Here is a 26,261-nt window from a genome sequence, read left to right as displayed (position 1 = left end):
CCTGCAACACAACGAATCTAATACTCGAAATGGACATAACTCTTCCTCTTTTCCGATTCCATAATGTGTCTGTCGCACATGATCTCTACCATGATATCACTATGTATTTGTCATACCGGAACTGGCGATCGCCAGCACGGTGCTATGTAAGCCACATTGAGCCTGCAAGTAGGTGGGAAAATGCGGGATACAAATGCAACAAATAAATAAATAAATAATAAAGACCAATTGAACATGAACACACTGTGTATCTGCCCCATCTCAAAATACTGTAGCTTAGGGGTTAGAGAACTGAGGGGCCCCTTTTACACAGCCCAACGCGGGATTACTGCTCGCTCTTCCAGGACTAATGCTGGCCCAGCGCGACCTCCGGCGGTAGTCTCGCCGCGAGCACGCGCCATTTCCATGGGGAAAGGAATGCCTGCGGAATTGGCTTGTGCGGCGATAACCCGGCAGTACGCTGCCCGGTTACCGCCGGGTTAGCACCGGAGCCCTTATCACCACCTCAGTGGGTGGTGGTAAGGGCTTCCTGGAAATGGCCTCACGGTAAGAGTTATCTCACCGCTTGGCCATTTTTTTGGGGGGGGGGCGGGGCTTTTAGCGTCTGTGGAAAAAAATGGCCCTGGCGCGTGGGGAAAATGCCTTCCGCCACTAGCACGGGGCCATTTTTCCCGCAGCTTGGTGCTTGGTAAAAGGACCCCCCTGAGCTTGCCATCTTGGGGTGCCTGATTCAAATCCCACTGCTATTCCTTGTGCGCTACGGTTTGATGTGTCCAGTGCCTTTGACTTGGTAGACCACGATATATTAGCGAGAATACTTGCCAACATGGGAATACGTGGCAAGAGTCCTTCAAAGGTTTCCTCATGTTAAGAGCATATCCAGTGAAATTCACAGGTCTCGTTTCCCCATCATGGATTCGCCTGTATTTGGTGTGCCACAAGGTTCTCCATTATCTCCTATCATAGTAACATAGTAGATGACGGCAGAAAAAGACCTGCACGGTCCATCCAGTCTGCCCAACAAGACAAACTCATATGTGCTACTTTTTGTGTATACCTTACCTTGATTTGTACCTGTCCTCTTCAGGGCACAGACCGTATAAGTTTGCCCAGCACTATCCCCGCCTCCCAACCACCAGCCCCGCCTCCCACCACCAGCTCTGGCACAGACCGTATAAGTCTGCCCAGTACCATCCCCGCCTCCCTCCACCGGCTCTGGCACAGACCGTAGAAGTCTGCCCAGCACTAGCCCCACCTCCCAACCACGAACCCCGCCTCCCTCCACCAGCTCTGGCACAGATCGTATAAGTCTGCCCAGCACTATCCCCGCCTCCCAACCACCTCTTTAACATCATCATGGCCCCACTTGGGAGCAAGCTAGAAGAAAATTATTCATGTCAGACCTCAGATCTACCGCTCAGGCGCTCCAAAATATCATCTCGCACATTCCTAAATCTCCACTTCCCAAGCTGTAAAGGACTAAAATACAAACTGACACGTGCATCTAGTTTTTCTTATGTAGGCACGCAGCTATGGAACGCACTACCAACTGCTGTGAAAAAAAATGCACGATCTAATGTACTTTCGGAAATCCTTGAAGACCCACCTCTTTAACAAAACATACCATAATGATCCATCATCTGAACATTAGTACAGTACCGTTTTCATCTGTTATTCCATTAATGTTCTCTCTATACATGTTACTTTTATACACTGTATTTCCCATGTTTCTTAAATACTAATTGTATATGTTTATTCAGTCATGGTGATACCATGACGGAGCAATGCAAGCCACATAGAGCCTGCAAATATGTGGGATACAAATGCAATAAATAAATAAATAAATAAATAAATAAATATTGTTGGGTACACGACTAGATTGTGAGCCCTCCAGGGACAGGGAAATAACTAGTGTACCTGAATGTAACTCACCTTGAACTGCTACTGAAAAAAAAAGATGTGAGCAAAATCCAAATTTAAAAAAAAAAAATTGTTCTTCCATTCCACTGTAAGCCCTTTACTCCATGGATCGGTATTAGGCAGGGTTTTCCATACAAAAAAATATTTGTGTGGGAGGCTCCCTAGGCCATATGTTTTGGTTTTGCGCAGTGGTATTTTCCTTTTGGATAAAATTGGGGCACCGAATATCACGAATGTGGAAAGTACAATGGTACCCAACACCAGGTCAGCTCTTTGATGACGGCAGAAAAAGACCTGCACGGTCCACATCCGTGGCAAACCACCAGAAGGGCTAAGAGCTTTTCTGAAAAGAGCAATCTTGATGAGCAAAAGAACAATTACGCAGTTGTGGCTACAACCAGAGCCGCCTGGAGTGCCGCAATGGAGAGGAGCTATGATGCAATGTTGCATGTTGGAAAAGATGAGAGTGGGAGACCTGGCCTCAAAAAGGGGAGACCAATTCTGCAAAACCTGGTCACCATTCTGGGACACTCTAAGGCCTGTTGCAAGAAGCAGGATTTTGAACTGCTAACAGGACCAGTAGGGGAGGGTAGAGGGGTGGAGGGGATTAGAGAGAGGGGGGGAGGATAGGGGGGAAAATGAAAACTCGATGATACATATTGTGTGATGTTCAGCACAAGGTTTTTAACATGTGTGTTGATATGTTGAATTCTTTTGTGTCATCAATAAAAATTGTTTAAAATATATATATATATTTGTTGGCGAGACCAGTACTCATTTGGTGAGCTTTGGTAAATTTAACCCACATACTCCGCACTCCACTATTACACAATAATTTCGTTCAGGCAAGAATTTGGGTTCTGAAACCAAATGGTTTGCTCAAAATTTGAGTCTTTATGCCAAGGGGACAAGTTTTCACAAAAACTAAAACCTACGGTCAGAGATAGTGAACAGAAATAATATTAAACATTTACTCCAGTCATTCCCAAAAACGTTTTACTATGGCAGAACCCCTAAAATATTTTTTCATACGCCGAGGAACCCTTGATTTATTAGCCAATTCTGCCAAACATTATTATTATTAGCATTTGTATAGCGCTACCAGACGCACGCAGTGCTGAACACCTGACATAGAGAGACAGTCCCTGCTCAAAAGAGCTTACAATCTAAATAATACAGACAGACAAGACAATTAAGGGCGAGGGAAGTACTGGGTGAGAAGGAACAAGGGGTGGGGGGAGGCAAATGAGTAGTGGCTAGGAGTCAAAAGCAGCAGTGAAAAGGTGGGTTTTCAGCATAGATTTGAAGACAGGTAGAGATGGAGCTAGACGTACAGGCTCAGGAAGTTTATTCCAGGCATAAGGTGCCGCGAGAGAAAAGGAGCGAAGCCTGGAGTTAGCAGTGGAGGAGAAGGGGGACGACAAGAGAGATTTGTCCAGCGAGTGGAGGTCACGGGAAGGAATGTTAGACTACCTGAATAGCCCAATTTCTCAATTAGGGAACTGGTCTCAGCTGCAAATTCACCCCATTATACAATCTGACCACACCCGGGTACTAGGGGAGTGGTCTCGGATGGAAGGGAAGGGTCTTAAAAGAAATTAGAGAACTAATGTACAGTTACTAATGCAACCACAGATCATAAATATAATATGGCTGGCTGGTTATTGTGTACTATGCAAGTTCTGAATGGTAATTGTGCTTAGGTAATGGCTATATATGTTATGTACTCCACACTGCTTTGTAATTTTATGCAATATTTTATTAACTCAATAAACACTGAATGATTAAAAAAAATAACCATCTTTAATGCATGCCACTTCGTAAATCCATTTAAATTGCAGACCAGTATTTGCCTTTTTTTTGTAAAGCCAGGGTCTACATTCCATGGAAACATTTCCCTTATCTTTGACAGGTCAGAAAGGAAAATGATATGAGAGCGGAAGGGGTGTACAAGGTACGGACAGGTTGTATATTACATATTCACACATGTCGGCATGAAGCTCTCCAGCTTGGAACCTGTCTCTTTGCTGAAGGACCCGAGGTCTGGCTAGTCATTGCTTCTGTTCAGGATCTGTTGTCTGCTCAAGGTCACCAGATTATCCTGGTAAAAACAAACAAAATAAAGTCATTCCGTCAGCATCCAAACAACCTTTTGCCTTTTACTACTTCAACATTTGCAGTCTTTTCTGTACAATAAAAGGAAGGTCTGCTCCATGAAAATAGGCAAGGCTTTGAGTCCTTTCTGTCTAGGTCCTCGGTGGAGGAGAGGGGGAAGGAAGCACGTATCGGGACACAGGATCATCATTCTATGATTCTCTAAATATGGAAGCCGTTTGGATTTTTAATTTCGATCCAGTGAGACTGTGTAAACTAATGTTTTTTTTTTTTCATGAGTGTAATTTGTGTGTTTGTGTGTGTGTGGGGTGTTATAATGACAGATAGCCGATGACCTTAAAGCTTCCAAACAGGTAGAAAAAGCGACGGTCAAAGCCGGAAGGATGCTTGGGTGCATAAAGAGAGGCATGACCAGCAGGAAAAGGGAGGTGATAGTGCCGTTGTATAAGTCTCTGGTGAGGTCTTGTTTGGAGTACTGCGTGCAGTTCTGGAGACTGCACCTACGGAAAGATATAAACAGGATGGAGTCGGTCCAGAGGGCGGCTACGAAATTAGTAAGCGGTCTTGAATGCAAAAATTATAGGGACAGGCTTACACTGGAAGAGAGGAGGGAGAGAGGAGACATGATAGAAACGTTTAAATATCTCAAGGGCATTTATGTACAGGAAGAGAGCCTGTTTCAAATGAAGGAGAGCTCTGGAATGTGGGGGCATATGACAAAGTTAAGAGGGAATAGGCTCAGGAGTAACCTAAGGAAGTATTATTTCACAGAAAGGGTGGTGGAGGCGTGGAATGGCCTCCCGGTGGAGGTGGTGGAGTCGAGGAGTGTGTCATGGGATAAGCATGTGGGATCGCTTAGGAACAGGAAGAATTAGGGGTTACAGAGGATGGGCAGACTGGATGGCTCATATGGCCTTTATCTGCCGTCATGTTTCTATAACAAATAGTAAGATTCCATTCAGAATCTCAAAGAGTAACAAGATTCCGGAATCATAACTCTGGAATGAGGGGTCATATGACAAAGTTAAGAGGGAATAGGCTTAGGAGTAACCTGAGGAAGTATTATTTCACAGAAAGGGTGGTGGAGGCGTGGAATGGCCTCCCGGTGGAGGTGGTGAAGTCGAGGACTGTTCCAGAATTTAAAAGGCATAGGATAAGCATGTGGGATCGCTTAGGAACAGGAAGAATTAAGGGTTACAGAGGATGGGCAGACTGGATGGGTCATATGGCCTTTATCTGCCGTCATGTTTCTATAACAAATAGTAAGATTCCATTCAGAATCTCAAAGAGTAACAAGATTCCGGAATCATAACTCTGGAATGAGGGGTCATATGACAAAGTTAAGAGGGAATAGGCTTAGGAGTAACCTGAGGAAGTATTATTTCACAGAAAGGGTGGTGGAGGCGTGGAATGGCCTCCCGGTGGAGGTGGTGAAGTCGAGGACTGTTCCAGAATTTAAAAGGCATAGGATAAGCATGTGGGATCGCTTAGGAACAGGAAGAATTAAGGGTTACAGAGGATGGGCAGACTGGATGGGTCATATGGCCTTTATCTGCCGTCATGTTTCTATGTTTCTATATCGTGTGAGGGTGCCCAGTGCCTGTTTTCTACTGCTGCTGATGTTGCCTTTTTTTCCCCAACCTCCTCAGTCTCGAACATCCCCTCAAGTGTCCCTTCCTACCGGGACTTGTTACTAGTACTTAGCTGCGGCCGCAATGAAAGTGGAAAGATGAATGAACATGTGAGGAGCCGCCTCCAGATCATGTGCTCTTTAAGGCTCTAATTCCACTCCCCTTCCCCCTTTCATTCATCTTGCCGCTATCATTGTGGCTGCAGCTCAGGGAGGGATGAAGGGAGGGTGAGGAGCTTAACCATGGTGGTGGGAGTGAAGAGAAGGTGAGATGCTGAACCTTGGGGTTGGTGGGGGGAGAAGCATGAAGGAGGGTGAGGAGGTGGAACACAGTGTGGGAAGGGGCTGAAAGGAGAGCAGAGCACTGAACCACAGTGAGGAGAGGGTGAGGTGTTGAACCACAAAGGCAGGGGGGACTATTAAGAGTGTGAAAAGAAGGTGAGGTGCTGGATCAATGGGGAGAGAGTGTTGAGAGAGGGTGAGGAGTTAGACCATGGAGTGGGGGTGAAGAGGGGTCAAGACTCTGGACCGGGGGGAGGGGGGAAGGAGACGCTGGACCATGTGGGGAATGGTAGGAAGAAAATCTAACCAATACCAACCTGAAGGGAAGGAAGAAAAGTTCATTCTTCCCACCCCACCCCCCCTCATAGCTAATCCAAGCTTCCTACCCTGTGTCCCCCAAAACAAAGCAATCAAAGTACACTTATGTGTTTTTCCCAGTCTTTTGTAACATAGTAACATAGTAGATGACGGCAGAAAAAGACCTGCACGGTCCATCCAGTCTGCCCAACAAGATAAACTCATATTTGCTGCTTTTTTGTGTATACCCTACTTTAATTTGTACCTGTACTCTTCAGGGCACAGACCGTATAAGTCTGCCCAGCACTATCCCCACCTCCCAACCACCAGCCCCTCCTCCCAACCACCGGCTCTGGCACAGACCGTATAAGTCTACCCAGCATTATCCTCACCTCCCAACCACCAGCCCTGCCTCCCAACCGCCGGCTCTGGCAGACCAGCACTATCCTCGCCTCCCAACCACCAGCCCCGCCTCCCAACCACCGGCTCTGGCACAGACCATACAAGTCTGCCCAGCACTATCCCTGCCTCCCAACCACCAGCCCCTCCTCCCAACCTCCGGCTCTGGCACAGACCGTATAAGTCTACCCAGCATTATCCTCACCTCCCAACCACCAGCCCTGCCTCCCAACCGCCGGCTCTGGCAGACCAGCACTATCCTCGCCTCCCAACCACCAGCCCCGCCTCCCAACCACCGGCTCTGGCACAGACCATACAAGTCTGCCCAGCACTATCCCTGCCTCCCAACCACCAGCCCCTCCTCCCAACCTCCAGCTCTGGCACAGTCCGTACAAGTCTGTCCAGCACTATCCCTGCCTCCCAACCACCAGTCCCGCTTCCCACCACCGGCTCTGGCACAGACCGTATAAGTCTGCCCAGCACTATCCCCGCCTCCCAACCACCAGCCCCGCCTCCCGATCTTGACTATGTATACTTTGTCCACAGGGGATGTGCATTCATTTGAAACGACAAGGAAATATCAGCAACATCTCCCATGCTGTGCCATATTGGTTTTAACCCAAAATGACCAGAACTCCCCCCCCCCCCAATATTTTGCATTCTTTTCCTGTATCATCAGTAGTGCATTCTATTCTGCAATAACGCTCACTTTCTTGAAATATTGCACACTGTCCCTCTAATTCTAGATACCAATTAGGCACCTAACTTTAGGCTCTCAAATGGAAGTTAGACGTCCAAATGGGGGGGGGGGGGGGGGGTGAACAACTGATAGGCACCTAACTTTACTTAGGTGCTATAATATAACTCACCATGTAATAGCAACAGGGGTGGTAGTACGTGGGCAGGTCACGAGCAGGTCACGCACATAAGTACCAAAGTAACAGAGTACTCTGTAAGTTGCGAACGTAGGCACCAACATTGACAACTCCATTTTGAATGGGTGCCCAGGTGCTATTACAGAATACTGTCCTTGAGCACAGATTTAGGGTACTTAATTTTATTATTATTATTATTAACATTTGTATAGCGCTACCAGACGCACGCAGCGCTAAACACCTGACATAGAGAGACAGTCCCTGCTCAATAGAGCTTACAATCTAAAAATATAATACAGACAGACAAAACAAATTAAGGGCGAGGGAAGTACTGGGTGAGAAGGAACAAGGGGAGGCAATTGAGTAGTGGCTAGGAGCCAAAAGCTCCCTTTATACAATTGACCCTACAGTGCATACTAAAACAAAAGAGAAAAATAATAAAAAAATAAAAACCAAATTTAAACAACATAGAAAACTAAAGAAAACGTGATGAAAATAGTTACTGAGCATACTCTTATCATCCACAGACTTGAACTTAGGTCATTTGCTTTGCTTTAAGGTAAGGCGCTCCCAGCCATCTCAGCAAGGGCGAAACCAGTGACCTGAGCACAGTCGTTGCCCATTCCATAATTCCAAGATCCCGTCAAATGCCTGATCTTCCTCGTTCCAGGATCCTGCCTGAGCCTGGACAATGAACTTCTTCAGATGGAGAGCACCATTTCTAAATGTGAACCATTCCCATTACTCTGACCCTCCTTTCCACATTTAAACCTTTTGCATATCTTTATTTCCTCCTGCTTTCTCTCTCACTCCATAACACACCGGTCAAAATCAAGACCCCTCTCTTCTTCCCCAAAATCACACCGACCATGCATTCATAGGTAATGCTTAATTCAAGGACAGGTTCCGGCAAGGTTCCAGCAACTTCTCTGCTCCTCTTGTACTACGGAGAAAGGTTTTACAGATAAACAAGACAGTTTGCTCACCAAGAAGATTGCAGCTCCCATCAGCACCACTTTGATTTTAACATCCAGATCTAAAGGGAACTGGACCACAAAGCGCTCGTTGTCCCTTGTGATCTGACCAATGGTCTGGGTCTCATCTGTGTTCTTCACCTGTGAATGGACAGTTAACTCTTACTAAGTACACACGCACAGAGGCCATAAGTGATGATGGATCTCTTTATACTTTAATTTGGACAGAAGTCTGTCTCTGTTGTCTAATCCAGCGATAAGGCCTCTTCCCCTGCCTCAGTGGCTTTCTGAGGGCAGGGAAGTGGTGCAGGGAGCAGCCGTGCGGCCGTCGGCTCCGTCGGTTCCCTGCTCCCTCTGCTGTTACTTTCTGTTCCGGGTCAGGGAACCGGCAGAGCCGAAAGCCGCGCGACTGCTCCCAGCACCCCAGAGGGCAAGAAAAATGCACCCGGGGGAGGGGTTGTGCTGCGTCTACAGTCTGTGGAACCCCGGGGCCTGAATGCCAACATCGATTGGACGGTGTTCTTTTGAGAACTATGTTGACATTTTCAGATCATCAGATACCTTTTGCGGGGTCACGCGGGCTATGTTTTTGCCTGTGCTCTTCATGTGCTACCCCGCAGGGTGCGGGCGTTGTCGGATACAGTCCTCCCTTTTGTGTGGCACACACAATTTGTTTATTGCGCCCTACCTTTTCATTTTGTGGTTTTGTTCTAACATTGGCTTTACTTGTTTATCGTTCTTATATATTTTCTTTTGTCTTTTAGTATTTTGGCATTGAACGGTGTTGGTTCACCGCAGCATGCTTTTTTTCAGTTGTGTGACCTGGCCTTTTAACCTCTAGGTACATTCTTGCGGGTTAATTGGCCATTTTGTACACAGCTGTTTAGTTGTTTTGACACCCTGGCACGGCCGTAAAGCATATAAAAGACGCTTTCTTCTTGCGGCTCTTTGCACAGCAGCCCCATTCTTAGCTGCCAGCCAGAGCGTCAAGCAGTGAGTGTGTTGTTGTTCAGTTCTTTTTATTGTTTTGTAGGGTATGTGGGACATTCTTTGTTTATTCACTATGTGTTTTGTTTTTTTCAGTTATCAAAAACAGCGAAGATGACGCAAAAAAGGAAAAAAAAGAAAAAAAGAAAAAAAAGGAAAAGTAAAAAATAAAAAGTAAAAAGAAGAAACCACAAAAAACAAGCAGATAAAAAGTGAAATCAAAAAAAGACGACACAAAAATAATGATAAAGCTATGAATTTATTAAGGTGATATGACTCGACACAGCTGTGTTTCGGCCCAACTGGCCTGCATCAGGAGTCTGTTACACCATGTATCTATTCTCTGGTTGTATCAATATTTCTGTGAAGAGTGTTCTGTCAAACGCTACCTTATTCTAATCACTCTACCTTTAAAAAGGCTGTGTGCGCAATCTGACAACAATCGCTATGGAGAACTGTAGCCAAAAACGTCTCACTGGAGTAGCTGCAAATCAGCTTCACTATTTGCTATTTGAGCAGTGATCATCAATTGGGCGTCCTTTCCCCTGAAGAACCCCCATTGGCGAAACGGGTCCGTTGGGCAGGGTAGCCCATTCTTTACGCTGCGTCAAGCTAAGCGTTTTTTCGCATTTTCGATGTCTTGAAAGTTTTGATTGCCACAGTGGATGTAGCATTTTTTGGTAAAAATTCTCTTAAAAAATATATCTGTCCATTCCAAGGGAGGAGGTTGGGTGTTGACCAATGATTGAAGTATGGTGATTCTCTATGAGCAGGTTCAGCAATTTGGCTGATTATCACCTGTCTGAGGTTTCCCCCCCTCCCCCCCTTCCATTTATTTTTTTGATTTCCTACATCTGGTTATAATAGACTCGCTTATTGATTATTGTTGCAGGATACAAATGTAACAAATAAATTACTTCAAGTAACACAGTAGATACTAAGGAGAAGCTTTAGAAGCTCAGGGAAAGGCTGAGAGACATGGGGGATCCAGGATATATTCAAAGACAGATGGGGGTCGAGATGGAATAGTGTTGTAAAGTGGATGGGAGGAGGGGACTAAGAGAGACATCAGTGTTCCCCCTTTTTTTTTTGTTACATTTGTACCCCGCGCTTTCCCACTCATGGCAGGCTCAATGCGGCTTACATGGGGCAATGGAGGGTTAAGTGACTTGCCCAGAGTCAAAAGGAGCTGCCTGTGCCTAAAGTGGGAATTGAACTCAGTTCCTCAGTTCTCCAAGACCAAAGTCTACCACCCTAACCACTAGGCCACTCCTCCACTGTTGCTACTATTTGAGATTCTACATGGAATGTTGCTATTCCACTAGAAGTCGGCCCTTGCAGATCACCAATGTGGCCGCGCAGGCTTCTGCTTCTGTGAGTCTGACGTCCTGCACTTTACGTGCAGGACGTCAGACTCACAGAAACAGAAGCCTGCGCAGCCTTCTACATGGAATGTTGCTAGTGGAATAGCAACATTCCATGTAGAATCTCCAATAGTAGCAACATTCCATGTAGAATCTCCAATAGTAGCAACAGAATCTCTAATAGTAGCAACATTCCATGCAGAATCTCCAATAGTAGCAACATTCCATATAGAATCTCCAATAGTAGCAACATTCCATGTAGAATCTCCAATAGTATCTATTTTATTTTTGTTACATTTGTACCTTGCGCTTTCCCACTCATGGCAGGCTCAATGCGGCTTACATGGGGCAATGGAGGGTTAAGTGACTTGCCCAGAGTCACAAGGAGCTGCCTGTGCCTGAAGTGGGAATCGAACTCAGTTCCTCAGTTCCCCAGGACCAAAGTCCACCACCCTTACCACTAGGCCACTCCTCCACTGTTGCTACTATTTGAGATTCTACATGGAATGTTGCTATTCCACTAGAAGTCGGCCCTTGCAGATCACCAATGTGGCCGCGCAGGCTTCTGCTTCTGTGAGTCTGATGTCCTGCACTTTACGTGCAGGACGTCAGACTCACAGAAACAGAAGCCTGCGCAGCCTTCTACATGGAATGTTGCTAGTGGAATAGCAACATTCCATGTAGAATCTCCAATAGTAGCAACAGAATCTCAATAGTAGCAACATTCCATGTAGAATCTCCAATAGTAGCAACAGTCCATGTAGAATCTCCAATAGTATCTATTTTATTTTTGTTACATTTGTACCCTGCGTACGTGCAGGACGTCAGACTCACAGAAACAGAAGCCTGCGCAGCCTTCTACATGGAATGTTGCTAGTGGAATAGCAACATTCCATGTAGAATCTCCAATAGTATCTATTTTATTTTTGTTACATTTGTACCCTGCGCTTTCCCACTCATGGCAGGCTCAATGCGGCTTACATGGGGCAATGGAGGGTTAAGTGACTTGCCCAGAGTCACAAGGAGCTGCCTGTGCCTGAAGTGGGAATCGAACTCAGTTCCTCAGTTCCCCAGGACCAAAGTCCACCACCAAGCCACTCCTCCTCCACTCCATTGGTTTTGTGACCAGGTTTTCTATTGTCAATTAACAATATTCCAGATAAAGGCCCACAAAGAAATATACCGTACCTCAAAGTTCACATCACCAAAGATGTTCGTTCGGAAGCTGGGGCCTACGATCAGCAGGACAGTATCTTTCGAAGCATTTGAAATGGAGAGGCTGGTCACGTTGGTATTCCAGTTCAAGGTAGCATAGCCGATAATAGTGCCCGGGGGAGAAAAGACTTGAGCCTGTGAAAAAAAGTTAGAGGAAAAATAACTTTTTTTTTTTGGAGAAAAGAAGTTGGAATTGGTGTAATTTGGTACTGGAAGAAAGCCTGGATACAGAAGGCCAACAAAACAGGAGAGATGATATATATGTTGTAAGGCAACCTTATAAAAGTAAAATCCCCCCTCCCCCCACACACATACTGGGACGAGACAAGGGGGCATTTAAGGGAGCTGGAGGGATATCATACATCATATAGGATTCCTGGGATTCTTCCAGTAGGGGAAAATCTTGCCTAAAGGCCCCTGAGGCTTGGAAAACTCCAACAACAAAAGACACACTCAGTCCAGTGGTGGTTCCAAAATTAAAACCTTCTACTAACGTAGTTGGTGTGGTGTAATTCATTTAGAATTATACTAAAACCCTTGTTTTGTACAGGACATCAAGTGAGAACCTGGCTTAATGTGCACTTACCTGGATTCCTGACCTAGGCAACCTGTTATATAAACTGACCCTCTATGGGGGTAATTATGTAAAATAGATGCTAATATTTGCATGCTAGTGATGTGCGTAAATGTTTAGAATTTTAGCATGTATGCATGCACCCAGTGGCGTAGCCAGACTTCAGCGGGAGGGGAGTCCAGAGCCTGAGGTGAGAGGGCACATTTTAACCCCCCCCCCCCCCCCCCGGCGCCGCTGCCACCACCACCAACAACTTTGACACCCCCCCCCCCCCCGCCAATGACCCTGTCAAGAACTCGACCCCCCCCCCTCCCGCCACCGACCCTCCCCCGCTACTGGCTACCTTTGCTGGTGGGGGACCCCAACCCCTGCCAGCCGAGATCCTCTTCTTCCGGCGCAAGAATGCGGCTGCAAGAATGCGGCCGCTGGCTGAACTGCAAGGCTTCATTCTGTTTCTGTGAGTCTGATGTCCTGCACGTTGTACGTGCAGGAACAAAGCCTTGCACCGGAAGAAGAGGACCTCGGCTGGTGGGGGTTGGTGTCCCCCGCCAGCAAAGGTAGCCAACGGCGACGGCGGGGGAGGGTTGGCGGCAGGAGGGGGGTCCAGGGACAAATCCACAGGGGCCCAGGCCCCCGAGGCCCCCACGCAGCTACGTCACTGCATGCACCTGAGTCCTATTATAAAAATATGCACATACCTTACATAGCATGTATTATACAGATAGGCATACACATGAGCAGAACATGGGCAGGGCTCATGCTTATGTGCCTAACTTATAATTTTCTATAGGCACAACTAAGTACAGTATTCTCTATATTGGCATAAATTTGCATATGCAGTTATGTATGAGCACTTATGCCAGTGTTAAGTGCTGGCACCTAAACGTCAGAGAGAAGCATATAACTTATAGTATTCTATTAGAATAAGATCCTGGAAACTCCCCTTGAAGCCAATGGAGCCAGAACTACCATACCCAGAATCCAGTAGGGGAGGGGGGGGGGTGGAACCCAAACCCCGGGTGAGATTTCCCTTCCAGGAGCCGGCATCAGCAGCAGCAGGGCGGGGAATAGAGAGGGAGTACATGAACCAGGGAAATCAGTTCCCCTGGCTTAAGACTCAATACATAATTCCTGCCACCTGTCCTGTGAGAAAAAAGGGAGGGCGGCTTTTCTGGAGTCTTTGAAGAGAAGGGAGAGGGAGGAGAGGAAGGACATGGAATGGGAAGCCAGTGAGACAGATCTGCCTGCTGTTACACCCGGTGGGAAGGAACGTATGGAGGTGGAGGAGTTCAGATAAGTGACTTTGGAATAAAGTAAATGGGCAGCGTGTGTGGGAGGCCACAAGGTTGTTTGTTGCTGTGCAGAGGGAGGAACACTGCTCCGGCAGGGAACCTCAAGGACTGAGGTTTCTGGCTGAGGACAGCATTGAGCTGTTGCTGCAGAGGACTAAAGACTGATATAACTGGAAGCAAAAGGGTTTATTTTGGAAGAAAAAGGAAAAGCCTGTTCATTGCTTACGGAAGTGCAGAGAACTCTTAAAGTACTGGGACTGCTTTCCCGTGTTTTGAGACTGGGGGGGGGGGGTACCTAAACTTGCTCATGAACCATGAATGTGGACTGCAATAAAAGGGATTTTTTTTCCCCCTCAACTTGCATTGTGGAGGTGTTCACTTGCTGCGGCTGAGAGTGGAGTGCTGAGCCCGGGAAGGTGACCCGGCCCTGCTGTGGAAGGAGGGAGTTTACAGTATGACTGGCATAAGTGCTCGTGCCCAGTGGCGTTGCTAGGGTGGCTGACACCCGGGGTGAAGCGCCGATGCGCCCCCCCCCCAGGTGCAGCACCCCCTCGGGTGCAGCGCAACCCCCCGGTGAAACGATGGACACCCCTCCCCCGGGTGCATCTTTACCTGCTGGGGGGGGGGGGGGTGCCGCACGTCTGTCGACTTCGCTCGTTCCCTGCTCCCTCTGCCCCGGAACAGGAAGTAACCCGTTCCAGGGCAGAGGGAGCAGGGAACGAGCGTTGCCGACAGAAGCGCGGCACCCCCCCCAGCGGCGTGCACCCGGGGCGGACCGCCCCCACCGCCCCCCCCTTGGTACGCCACTGCTCATGCCTAATGGCATATGCAAGTCTATACCCAGTTACGCCAGTGTTCTATAAAGGAAAGCAGACACCTATGTTCCTCTATAGAAGAGGCTCCTCCAGGATGCCCTCAGGATGCCTATTTTGGGCTTCCAGTTATCGAGTTGCCCCCTATAAGGCTCACAGGAGCATGGGGGGGGGGGGCACCGGTCTTTAGAACCTTTATTTTATGGAAGACAGAGGAACCTGTTCCAAGTTGAGATGCAGAGTCCAAGAGAAGCCTGCATCTTTTTCAGCAAGGGAAGGAACTGGGCTCAACATCCCTGTTGTCCTTCAGAACATGCTCACCCCCTAAATACAGCACTGGATCAATAAATAGGTCACGACCTTTCAGCTTTCCATCCCCAAATGTGAATGGATAAAAAAAAACATATGAGCACCTTGTAGGAATCTACTCTTCCCCCCCCATCCAAAAAAAAAAAGACACTGAAGCCACTTAACAAGTAAAACAGGAAGAAAATTGGTCTCGAACTGCTTAAGGAAGGCTGCCTGAAAGTGGGTGAAAGCTGAATGAGCGTTATGAATGTTGATACCCAAGCTGCAAAGGACTTAAATACAAATCAACTTACGGCATCCAGATTTTCCTACATCAGCGCACAACTGTGGAACGCACTACCAAAAGACTTGAAAACTACATGCGACCACTTACACTTCAGAAAAACACTTAAGACCCACCTGTTTAAAAGGCTTATCCTACCGACCCAACGTAAATGCCTGATCTCTGCGGCACAACAACACTAAAGTTCGTAACACTAAAGTTCATCACACAACTCTCCCGTTGTACAATTCCTTTATGTGGTCCTACCACATGAACCTCATCCTACCACAACATCACATTGTATTTGTTTATTCCGGAGTCTGCTAACAGCTCTCCGGCACTATGTAAGCCACATTGAGCCTACAAATAGGTGGGAAAATGTGGTATACAAATGTAACAAATAAATAAATAATAACCAGGACAACTAAAGACTGAAGTGGGTGAGTTAGCTGGGGCAACCTGCTTATCTTTTATTTTGGGGGGTAGCTAGAGACACAGAAATGGGAATCCAGCATCTAAAGGAACACAAATTCAGCTCAAGTAAGTACACAAAATACTATAGGAAGCTAGGTTTCTGTTATTGATTTTGGTTATAGACAGTATAGTAGTTGAGAGACTGTGGAGGATTCCAGAGCTAATCCAGAGACATCCAGAGGAAGGATCGGAGCCCAGGCACCCAACAATCCCTTCTTGAATTTTTGGTGTGTACAATTTGAAATTGTAGTGGAATCTAGTTATGACACATAAGTTACCTGAAGGAATTCCTGCATTCGTTCTGTTGCTACATTTACTAATTTCTGAACTGGGAGAACGTTTAAGAAGAAATCCATGTTTAGGAGAGAAATACAATTTTGCTATTAGTGACAATATATTGATCAATATTTATCTCATAGGGGATTCCCGTCCTACACGCTAGACCTTGTAGACCTCCCTCCCAGAAATGCTAAGAAATCTGCCCGCACATTTCTTAATCTACACTTCCCCAGCTGCAAAGGAGTAAAATACAAAAGAACCCATGCGACCAGCTTTTCCTACACGAGCACGCAGATGTGGAATGCAGTACCAACTAGCCTGAAAACAATGAACGAAATAACTAACTTTCGCAAATCTCTGAAAATATCTCTCTTCAACAAAGCCTACCTCCAGAATCCATAGCTTAATCATAACACTTCACCACTCCAGCCTTCCCTGAAAAGCTTCTTTCTATAACTGTTTGATTAGTTCTTTTTGTTATCCTCGATCTTTTGTAACACCAATTGTATTTATTTATGTATTTGTAGCATTTATACCCCGCTCTTTCCCGCTCGATAGCACGTTCAGTACGGCTTACAATGTTTGGTAACAAAGTATCACAGAGATAGCTTACAATGTTTGGTAAAGTATCACAGAGATAGCACAATTGTGTGCAGTAGGACAATAGGAAGGGATGTGGTGGGAGGGATTAAGGTATTGGTAATATTGGTGGAGAGGAGTGGTTCGCGAATTAAGTTGGGTCATTTGGATAGGCTTGTTTGAAGAGGTAAGTTTTCAACAACTTTCGGAAAGGTAGGTGTTCAGTGGTTGTCCTTTACCTGCCATCGTGGTCTACATTAACTCCAATAACCAGGCAGCATACACACTAGATCTTTCTGTGTTATCTACAAGCGTCAGAACACTTAGCTTTCTGACGCTGGGAAAGGAGCCGCTTCTGCTTCAAATAAAACAGTCTCCAATGTAACGGCAGCACTGCCAGACTCAGGAACCTTTTACCCTGGAATGGCATCGCCATAACAGGGCTGTGTAAGCCACATTGAGCCTGAAAATAGGTGGGGAAATGTGGGATACAAAGTGCAATAAATAAATAAATAAATTTCAGTTGTATTAGTGTTTAATAGTACAGAATACATCAATGAATACTGGAAGGGATATGTGACCTTAAGTTCTTAGTTAAATCCAAGAAAAAACTAAAGTTTGAAAGCATCACTTTTCTCTGTTTTTGTTTTTGAAACACTTTAAGAACTGATTTTTTTTTAATTTTTATGTTTATTTTAAATATCTTTTATTGGATTTCAATATAATACAACAGAAGCAAGAGCTCACCACAGTTCAACAAGCAACATTTACAAATCATGGCAAAACTGGAGCTCACATTCGAGAAACAACTATCCACAACTAGAATCGCATTAAGAAAAAGGGGGAAGAAAGAGGAGGTGGAGAAGTTTAAAAAAAAAAGAGGGGAGGGCTGGAGGATACAAATCCAGACATGGAGCATACGTAGGCCACAACATACATCAACCTCATTGCTTTTCTCTGTACCCAAGCAAAATAGGACACCAGTGGCAGCCATTTTTCCCTATAGGGAAGCGAAGCGAGAAGATTTCTTCGCCAGATGTAATTCGAATTTGTACATTTGGAGCAATGAGTTCCACCATTCCTGACAAGTGGCCTGATGTAAGGACTGCTTAATAAAAGTTGGTGAACGGTATTTCGAAAGTACTTGTAATATTTCTTATCAACAACTGGAAGGGAATAATGATTAGCACGTGGTATAGATACACAAATAATTTCTGGTATGACTCACATCTGAGATAACTCTCAAAGCTTGTGACATAACAACAGACACCAGTAAATAGCAGAAGTGTGACTTCACAATAGAATGGAGTGGGTGGCGATGGGAGGTTCCGGTAATATTAAGTTGCAAAATGAAGAAAGCTGTTACGTGCTATGATTACCCACCTCCTGTGTACAGGTGCACCTGCATGGCTCCAACAGATGGATAACCTCCATGTTAGAATTGTCCATTATATTCACATTAAACTGGGGAGCACAACATTGTAAGTCTTGCTTGCCAAGAAATATCCGTTGACCCAAGGTGTTCAGAATTTCATAGGTCTTGCCCGTTTGAGTGGTAAAATCTGAAAGAGAAGATGTCCTGCATACTAGATGCTACTATGAACCAGTGGCGAAGCTACGTGGGGCCAGGGGGCCTGGGCCACCTTAGATTTGGCCCTGGACCCCCCTGCCGAAGACCCGCCGCCAACTCGTCGTCGCCTGTCTTTGCTGGCGGGGGACCCCAACCCTCGCCAGCCGAGGTCCTCTTCTTCTCGCAAAAGGCTTCCTTCTGTTTCTGACGTCCCCCACGCACAACATGCAGGACGTCAGACTCGCAGAACGAAGCCTTGCAGATCGGCTGATCTGCAAGGCTTCGTTCTCCGAGTCTGACGTCCTGCACACGTCAGAAACAGAAGGAAGCCTTTGGCGAGAAGAAGAGGACCTCGGCTGGCGGGGGTTGGGGTCCCCCGCCGGCAAAGGTAGGCAACGGCGAGTTGGCCGGGGGGGGGGGGGGCTAAAATGTGCCCCCTCACCTCGGGCTCTGGACCCCCCTCCCGCCAAAGTCTGGCTACGCCCCTGAAATGAACAGTGTTCTTGTTACTCTAACCCTTGCCATGGCCAACCACAAAGTTGCCATCATCAATATCTTCATTATTTCCATCATGGAAAGAACATCTGTAGTCACTGCTATCATACCCAGGTTTCCAACATGGTCACTCTCTCTCTCCCTCTCCTTCCTTTGCTTTCGAATATTGTTTACAAAGTGCTTTAATAAACAGGGATGGACTGAAACTACTGTGATCTGAGAACTAAGGAGACAGCTTTTGAGCTGTCCTAAATTAGGCCACTGAATATTGCCGGGCTCCTCCCCAGTGCTGACCCCAAGTGCCGCCCCCTGACCTGTCGACTTTTTGGTTGGCCAATCTGTGGGGATATTTAAGTGCTGATGATATCAGCTCCATAAAGTCAACTGAACGTCAGCACGTCTTGATACTAGCTAAAATAATACATATATCGCACAGTAACGTTGTGCACCGAGTCCGCATTTGTTTGTATCTTTCCCAGGCTTTCTGTCACTGCCTCTGCACATTTCCGTACTTGAGATTTTTATATCAGGGGTGTCAGTCAGTGTACAAGAAGCAAATTTGCACACCTGTGACCTGGGCTGAACATGCTGCGGGGGAAGGAGAAAGAGAGGAGAGAGGAAAGAAATATGCTTACATTTTTGCTGAATTATTAGTTGGTTAACCTGAAAGCAAAAGAAAAAACAGACGGATTACAAACTGCATTACTCGCCTTATTCTTTTTAAAAGAAACATAATGGCCAATATTTAAAAGCATTTATCTGGGTACTCAGCAGGGCGGTCCGGGGTGGAGTCAGGGCAGAGTCTCAATTTATCTGGATCGTAGTGGTTTTCAGTGGTGTTATCTGGACAATTATCTAGATAACTTAAGAGGGAAAAATAATTCTAAGTGCTAATCAGATAATTATCTGAACAGTGCTGAATATCACTACTATTTGGATAGATATTCAGGGGCTGCGTGAATATCTGGATTTTGATGCCCATGTACACATATCCAGAAAGGCTCCTACAATATTTGTCAAACTACTATCATCCCTTTTCTCATTATCATGTCGCTCAATTCCTTTTTGCTATTACTAAAAGTACACTTTCCTATAATTCTTACATTTCTCTTAAATATCTTTTAATATGTTTACTTGTTATGATACTACCATGTTACTTCACTATCATGTACCCAAAACACTTCTGCGATTACTAAATATATATAGTAACATAGTAGATGACGGCAGAAAAAGACCTGCACGGTCCATCTAGTCTGCCCACGATAAACTCATATGTGTATACCTTACCTTGATTTGTACCTGCCTTTTTCAGGGCACAGACCGTATAAGTCTGTCCAGCAGTATTTCCCGCCTCCCAACCACCAGTCCTGCCTCCCATCACCGGCTCCGGCACAGACCCCGTATAAGTCTGCCCTCCCCTATCCTAGCCTCTCAACCACCAACCCCTCTTCCCCCCGCCTACATTCAGCCTACAAAGAGGTGGGAAAATGTGGGATATAAATGCAAAAAATAAATAAAATAAATGGAGGCTGGCCTTTTAAAAATAATGCTGACCACCCTGGTGGGGAAATTGTTATTTTGCCCTGGAAATTTTTTCATGCTTTTTTTGGACATCTAACTCAATCAGAACTGGCCTCGATTGAGAAATGATTCTACGATCCTTCATTCACAGCCACCTGGGTTTTTTTCTTCTTTTCTCTTGATCAGGGGCCACAAAGCACAATTCGCTAAAGAGTTGCAGCCCGGGACAGAAATTTCACCCATCCCCAATGGAATCTAACACGTACAATAGTAGTAACACGGTACAGAAAAAGATGGAGGAGTAAACAGGGTCTATCAACCAAGAGTTAACAATATTAGATACAACATTTCATAACACAGCACTGATAATTTAAGATCCATTCCATCCCCACAATTCATCTCCTCTATCCCCACCTGTTCCTGCAGGAGTCAAACTATTTTTTACTTGCTCGCAGCCCTCTGTTTCCTCCCGGTCCCAACCCCAACAGCCTCCCATGTTTTGGGGGATGGTGTTCACTATTCAACCAATGAATGTTCCAAGCCTCAGTCTGGTGTTCCGGCTGCCTCTCTGGGCATTCCAAGCCTCATTCTGGAGTCACCAGAGATTTTGACAACACTCCTGCAGGAATCCCATGGCAACGTCTTGTCTTCCATCCCCATGGGAGTCTTCTGGGTTCCACAGGACTTCTGCAATCCCCAATCCTGTGCAGCTCTCTACAACTTGGTCCAGAACACGATAACAAAGAGCAGGGGTTTTCAACCCAGTCCTCGGGGCACACCCAGCCAGTCAGGGTTTTCAGGATGTCCCAGGGGATATCCCGAAAACTCAGCCTAGCTGGTTGTGCCCCGAAGACTGGGTTGAAAACCTCTGACATAGAGCCTGAGTTTGGTCTCTGGGTGTTACTGCTGAGCTTTGCTGGCTTATCCTCCTTCCTGGGTCTGTAAGAACAGTTTCTGCAGCCTCCCTGATCACTTCAGACTGGCCGAGAACCGAAAGTGCAAAACTGTGCCCTTGAGTTATCAAGTCTATTAGCTCATTAGACAGGTGGACGGATGCAAAGAGAGAAATATGGACAAAGAAGGCTATAAATTAATAAACAAACATAAATAGTGGAGGAGTGGCCTAGTGGTTAGAGCACCGGTCTTGCAATCCAGAGATGGCCGGTTCAAGTCCCACTGCTGCTCCTTGTGATCTTGGACAAGTCTCACTTAACCCTCCATTGCCTCAGGTACAAACTTAAGATTGTGAGCCCTCCTGGGACAGAGAAATAGCCAGTGTACCTGAATGTAGCTCACTTTGAGCTACTACTGAAAAAGGTGTGAGCAAAATCTAAATAAATAAATATTTGAGATTCTACATGGAATGTTGCTACTAGTGGAGGAGTGGCCTAGTGGTTAGAGCACTGATCTTGCAATCCAGAGGTGTTGCATCAGGACTGATCTTTCTTTTGTTTTCCTGTCACAAGTCGGTAACAAAGTGTATAGCAGGGTTCATACATTTCTGACAGGAGCTGTGACAGAACATTTGTCCTGTGACCCCTGGAGCCATGGGTCACCTTAGCTGGGAATTCAACTGGTGAGCCAGAGGTGAAAGGCTTTATAACGCTGTGACCAGTCCCCTGAACTATCCTGTCAATTCAATATAATAAAGGAGGTGGAAATGTATTGACATGCCAAACCTGTACGAGGTATTCCAGTCCGGGAGGTACCCCTGGGATTTGGGCCACATACGGCACCGTGCCTTTGGGATCGGAACCAGGGTAAGCCTGGGGCTGCTCCTGGTGGGGTGGGACTGTAGGTTGATTGAGTCCCAGAGTGTGATAACTAGGCGGCTGCTGTTCAATTGCTTTGGGATGGGTGAGTGGATCATCTGAAATCAAAAAGAAGAAAAAAAACAATGGTCCTGGTCAGAGGCAATTTTCAACAGCAGGGTTGGCCAACAAGACCCCTGTCATAAGGTGTGAAGCAGGCTTTAAGATAAACATTTTCTGAACATGGTGAGGGGTGTAGGAAGGGGCACATCTCAGTATGCCTGCTTACCATGTAGACTAATATTCATATTGTTTTGTTGAGAGGTGACATTAGAAGGACAAATATCACTGCCAACCCAACGCCATCACACAGAATGGGGGAACATTTCGGTAAACTGCCTCGAGGTGAATTCCAGGGATACTTTTGTAACTTGGTAGTTTTTTCTTTCAAAATTCACTAAAGGTGTGCTGGACCCAACATCCCTGAATACTTGTGAGGAGAACCTAAACACATTTGCTTAAAATTGGATTTATATGTGTGTATTTCACTCCCCCACCCCAAACACACCCCATGAACACCAACTTTTAAAGTATCATGAAACCGTGGCGTAGCCAGACCTCGACATGGGGGAAGGGGTCCAGAGTCCAAAGTGGAGGGCACATTTGGCCTGCCTACCTGCCCCCTCCCCTCACCTGCCACCGCTACCGCCTCACATACCTTGGCTGGCAGGGGTCCCCAACCCCCGCCAGCTCAAGCACTTGTCCAGCGCTAGTCTCCGGCGCTCTCTGCTGCATTGCTTGCCCTGCTCTTCCCCTCACGTAACGTACACACTCATTTTAATGAAATTGAGCATGCATGTGTTGCCCCCCCAGAGCCAATTTGGGGGGGCCTGGGCCCCATGGCCCTCCGTAGCTACTTTACTGTCATGAAACCAGATGGCTATAGATAGCTAAATCATGCAGGGCAGCTTCTGGCTCAATGGATCTAGACATCTACCTCATTTGTATACTGGCCCAGCATTTAATGGCTTCTCATCATCCTATCTATAAAAAATCATCAAAAATCATGTGTTCAAATTTGGGCCTGCACTCAATTTGTGTGAACAATTTAATTGAATAGTGAGCTAATTAGCCCCAGTAAATGGACTTTTCAATGAGCAATTATCGACAATAATGAGATTTAATTAGAACTTATGTGCGTAAATTTAGGCGTGGATCACAAGTTTTAAAAAAGGGGCGTGGCAAAGAGAGGGTCATGGGCAGAACAGGGCAGAACGGGGGCGATCCTAGTATTTACGAGCATCATAAAATATGGGGGATACGGGCCCAATTTAGGCATGTACATTTGCACTACGTTTCAGCTGGTCCAAATGGCCACGCCTAAACATAGTAGGTGACGGCAGAAAAAGACCTGTACAGTCCATCCAGTCTGCCCAACAAGATAAACTCATATGTGCTACTTTATATGTATACCTGACCTTGATTTGTATCTGCCATTTTCAGGGCACAGGCCGTAGACGTCTGCCCGGCACTAGCCCCGCCTCCTAACCACCGGTGCTGCCACCCAATCTCGGCTAAGCTTCTGAGGATCCATTTCTTCTGAACAGGATTCCTTTGGGTTAATCCCACGCATGTTTGAATTCCGTTACCGTTTTCATCTCCACCACTTCCCGCGTGAGGGCATTCCAAGTATCCACCACTCTCTCCATGAAAAAATACTTCCTGACATTATTCTTGAGTCTGCCCCCCCCCCCCTTCAATCTCATTTCATGTCCTCTAGTTCTACTGCCTTCCCGTCTCCAGAAAAGGTTTGTTTGCGGATTAATACCCTTCAAATATTTGCACGTCTGTATCATATCACCCCTGTTTCTCCTTTCCTCCAGGGTATACAGATACGATCCCCAGACGTTAAGCGCTATTCAATAAACCGCTCCTAACTTTAAGCCTGGCTTATAGAATAGTCCTTTTTTTTGGCACCATATAAAGAATTCACCCTTAAAAGCCAATATTCAGCAGCCCTATTTTTAAGGGTTTCAAGCTTTTGTGGTTAAGAGCTGAACACTGCTGATGCCTGGACACGGCCGGCACTGAATATTTGAGAACACAGCCAGCGCCGGACATACTAATGCTGACTGGATTAAAATACCTGTATGTCAAAAGCGAAATGATCCTTGATCTCTTGTAACAGATGGGCAAACCATGTCTTCCAGAATACCTCTGCCCATTCCATGGTAGCAATCCCTGAATGAGACTGTGTGACAGTGCTGCCAGGAACAGGACCAGCCCCCCCCCCCCCCCTCCTTCTGCTTCTCTTCTTGGAGCTCAGAGTGAGACACCCCCTCCACTTGGAAGAGTAAGTGTCAAATATATCTGGTAACTAGAGCCTGAGGTAAACTGAGTGAGATGGAGTTGCAGAAGAGGGTGCCAGGTAGAGAGGGTGGGGGGGGGGGGGGGGGGAGGGAACAAGCTGAGGGAAGAATGTATTGAGGAGGGACCGAGAGAGGGGGTGGGAGCATATTTTGTTTTAGATACGTGAATGGCTTCTGGGCCAGCTACATCATTGAAGCAGCTCCTTGTCCAGAGAACAACCACCTGCTCTGTTTTGTCCGACACCAGTCCTGGCTTCTCTCACTGAAGGGATTTTGCTCAATTAGCCCTTGCTTGAGTATAGTGATGACCCTCCCAGGGGATTGTTCTTGTTCTTGATGTTACTATTACCCGCTTTGAACTGCAAGGTGTAAGCGGGATGCAAGACCAGTTGTTATGTTACATTATCACTGGAATAGAGAAATCAGAAGTACAAGTCCATGAGCGCTGTGGGGTAAAACCAGGGCTGGATAAGCCTGTCCTGAAACTCTGGAGCCATTTGGCCACCCTAGAAAGCCTGGCATTTAAAAAAGTTTACCACTGAAGAGCCAAAGCCTCCTGGTTCTCACTATATGCTTAGCTTTACGCTTTTCAAAAATACTAGGACTAGGGGACATGCGATGAAGCTACAATGTAGTACATTTAAAACGAATCGTAGAAAATTGTAATTAAACTCTGGAATTCGTTACCAGAGAATATGGTAAAGGCAGTTAGCTTAGCAGAGTTTAAAAAAGGTTTGGATGGCTTCTTAAAGAAAAAGTCCATAGACCATTATTAAATGGACTTGGGGAAAATCCACTATCTCTGGGATAAGCAGTATAGAATGTTTTGTACTTTTTTGGGATCTTGCCAGGTACTTGTGACCTGGATTGGCCACTGTTGGAAACAGGATGCCGGGCTCGATGGACCTTTGGTCTTTCCCAGTATGGCAATACTTATGTACTTATGCACTTTTAAAGCTGACTTTATCGGAAGGTCTGCATGAGGAAGGGATGAAAGCTGGCTAGAGTGAATTTACCAAAGCAACCTGCTATGATAAGCCATTTCTGTCTGTGTGTAGGAAGAATCCTATTGGCTTACCGATAAGAATACCAGGCAGTTGCCTAGAACAGCTTCTTTGGGGAGGGGGGCAGACAGAGCAGCTGCAGACAAACTAAAATAAGTTTTGATAGTCATACAAACTCAGATAGATTTAATTCTACACAGCCTTGTTGGTTAACTCAGAAAGCAATTAATCAAATGTAATGTATATAAACAATCCAACCTCCAACGACAGAAACATGAAACTACCACTAGGGGGCAGCATTTTATGGAAGACAAGCCACTGAAACAGGAGCAAGTGATAACTGATCTTGCCTCGACTGCCACCCTAGACCTCTTGAGATATAAGGGTCTAGAGGGGCAGGGGGAAGGCTGGGATGGGCCAAGACAGGCCAGGTTCCATTTAATTAAGGGACAAGGCTTTGAGGGGAGGATTTCCTAACATTTTATGCCCATATTTGGGCTGGGGGGAGGGGGCAGCGTCAGGTCCATGAAGGTCTAAATGAACCTCCAAATTAAGCTGCATTTTATGCTGAGGTCGCCGTATGAAAGGGTCGTGATTTTTCAAACCAGCTCCAGAAAAAAAAATACAGCTCTTGGCCTGTAATTATTTTTTCTGCAAAAATCAGCTTCCAAGAGCCTTTTATCATTACTCATTTTCACTTTCTTTGCATAATGAGCTGCTGCCTTGCAACATCATAGACTGTATCTCATTAGTGCAATGTTTCCTAAAATGTTGCGCAAAACCCACTTTACAGAAAAGTTTACTAATGTGAAGTGACTTATTATAAGCACACTTTGTGCAAAAAAATGCAACTGTGTCTAGGAAAAGGTGACTAAAGTCTCAGATCCAAAATGTTGAAAATGTAACACAGTA

At 46.0% G+C, this 26,261-nt stretch overlaps 1 protein-coding gene across 2 annotated transcripts in view; it reads right to left on the bottom strand.

Moving 5' to 3' along the window:
- Positions 1–3,662: 3,662 nt before the first annotated feature.
- The window catches only part of LOC115457721 (phospholipid scramblase 2-like), a 41,114-nt gene continuing 18,515 nt past the window's right edge, over positions 3,663–26,261 (bottom strand). For both annotated transcript variants that reach the window (XM_030187285.1, XM_030187286.1), the window contains exons 3-8: positions 21,905–22,095; positions 19,340–19,367; positions 18,023–18,201; positions 12,032–12,193; positions 8,505–8,633; positions 3,663–4,021 (exon numbers count right to left, since the gene is read on the bottom strand). In XM_030187285.1, coding sequence (XP_030043145.1) covers positions 3,968–4,021; positions 8,505–8,633; positions 12,032–12,193; positions 18,023–18,201; positions 19,340–19,367; positions 21,905–22,095 — 743 coding nt within the window. In that variant the 3' untranslated portion in view covers positions 3,663–3,967. The remainder of the gene's footprint in view (positions 4,022–8,504; positions 8,634–12,031; positions 12,194–18,022; positions 18,202–19,339; positions 19,368–21,904; positions 22,096–26,261) is intronic.

This window comes from Microcaecilia unicolor, chromosome 14, assembly GCF_901765095.1.
Source record: "Microcaecilia unicolor chromosome 14, aMicUni1.1, whole genome shotgun sequence".
Lineage (NCBI taxonomy): Eukaryota > Metazoa > Chordata > Amphibia > Gymnophiona > Siphonopidae > Microcaecilia > Microcaecilia unicolor.
This window is presented reverse-complemented; position numbering and strand designations above follow the sequence as displayed.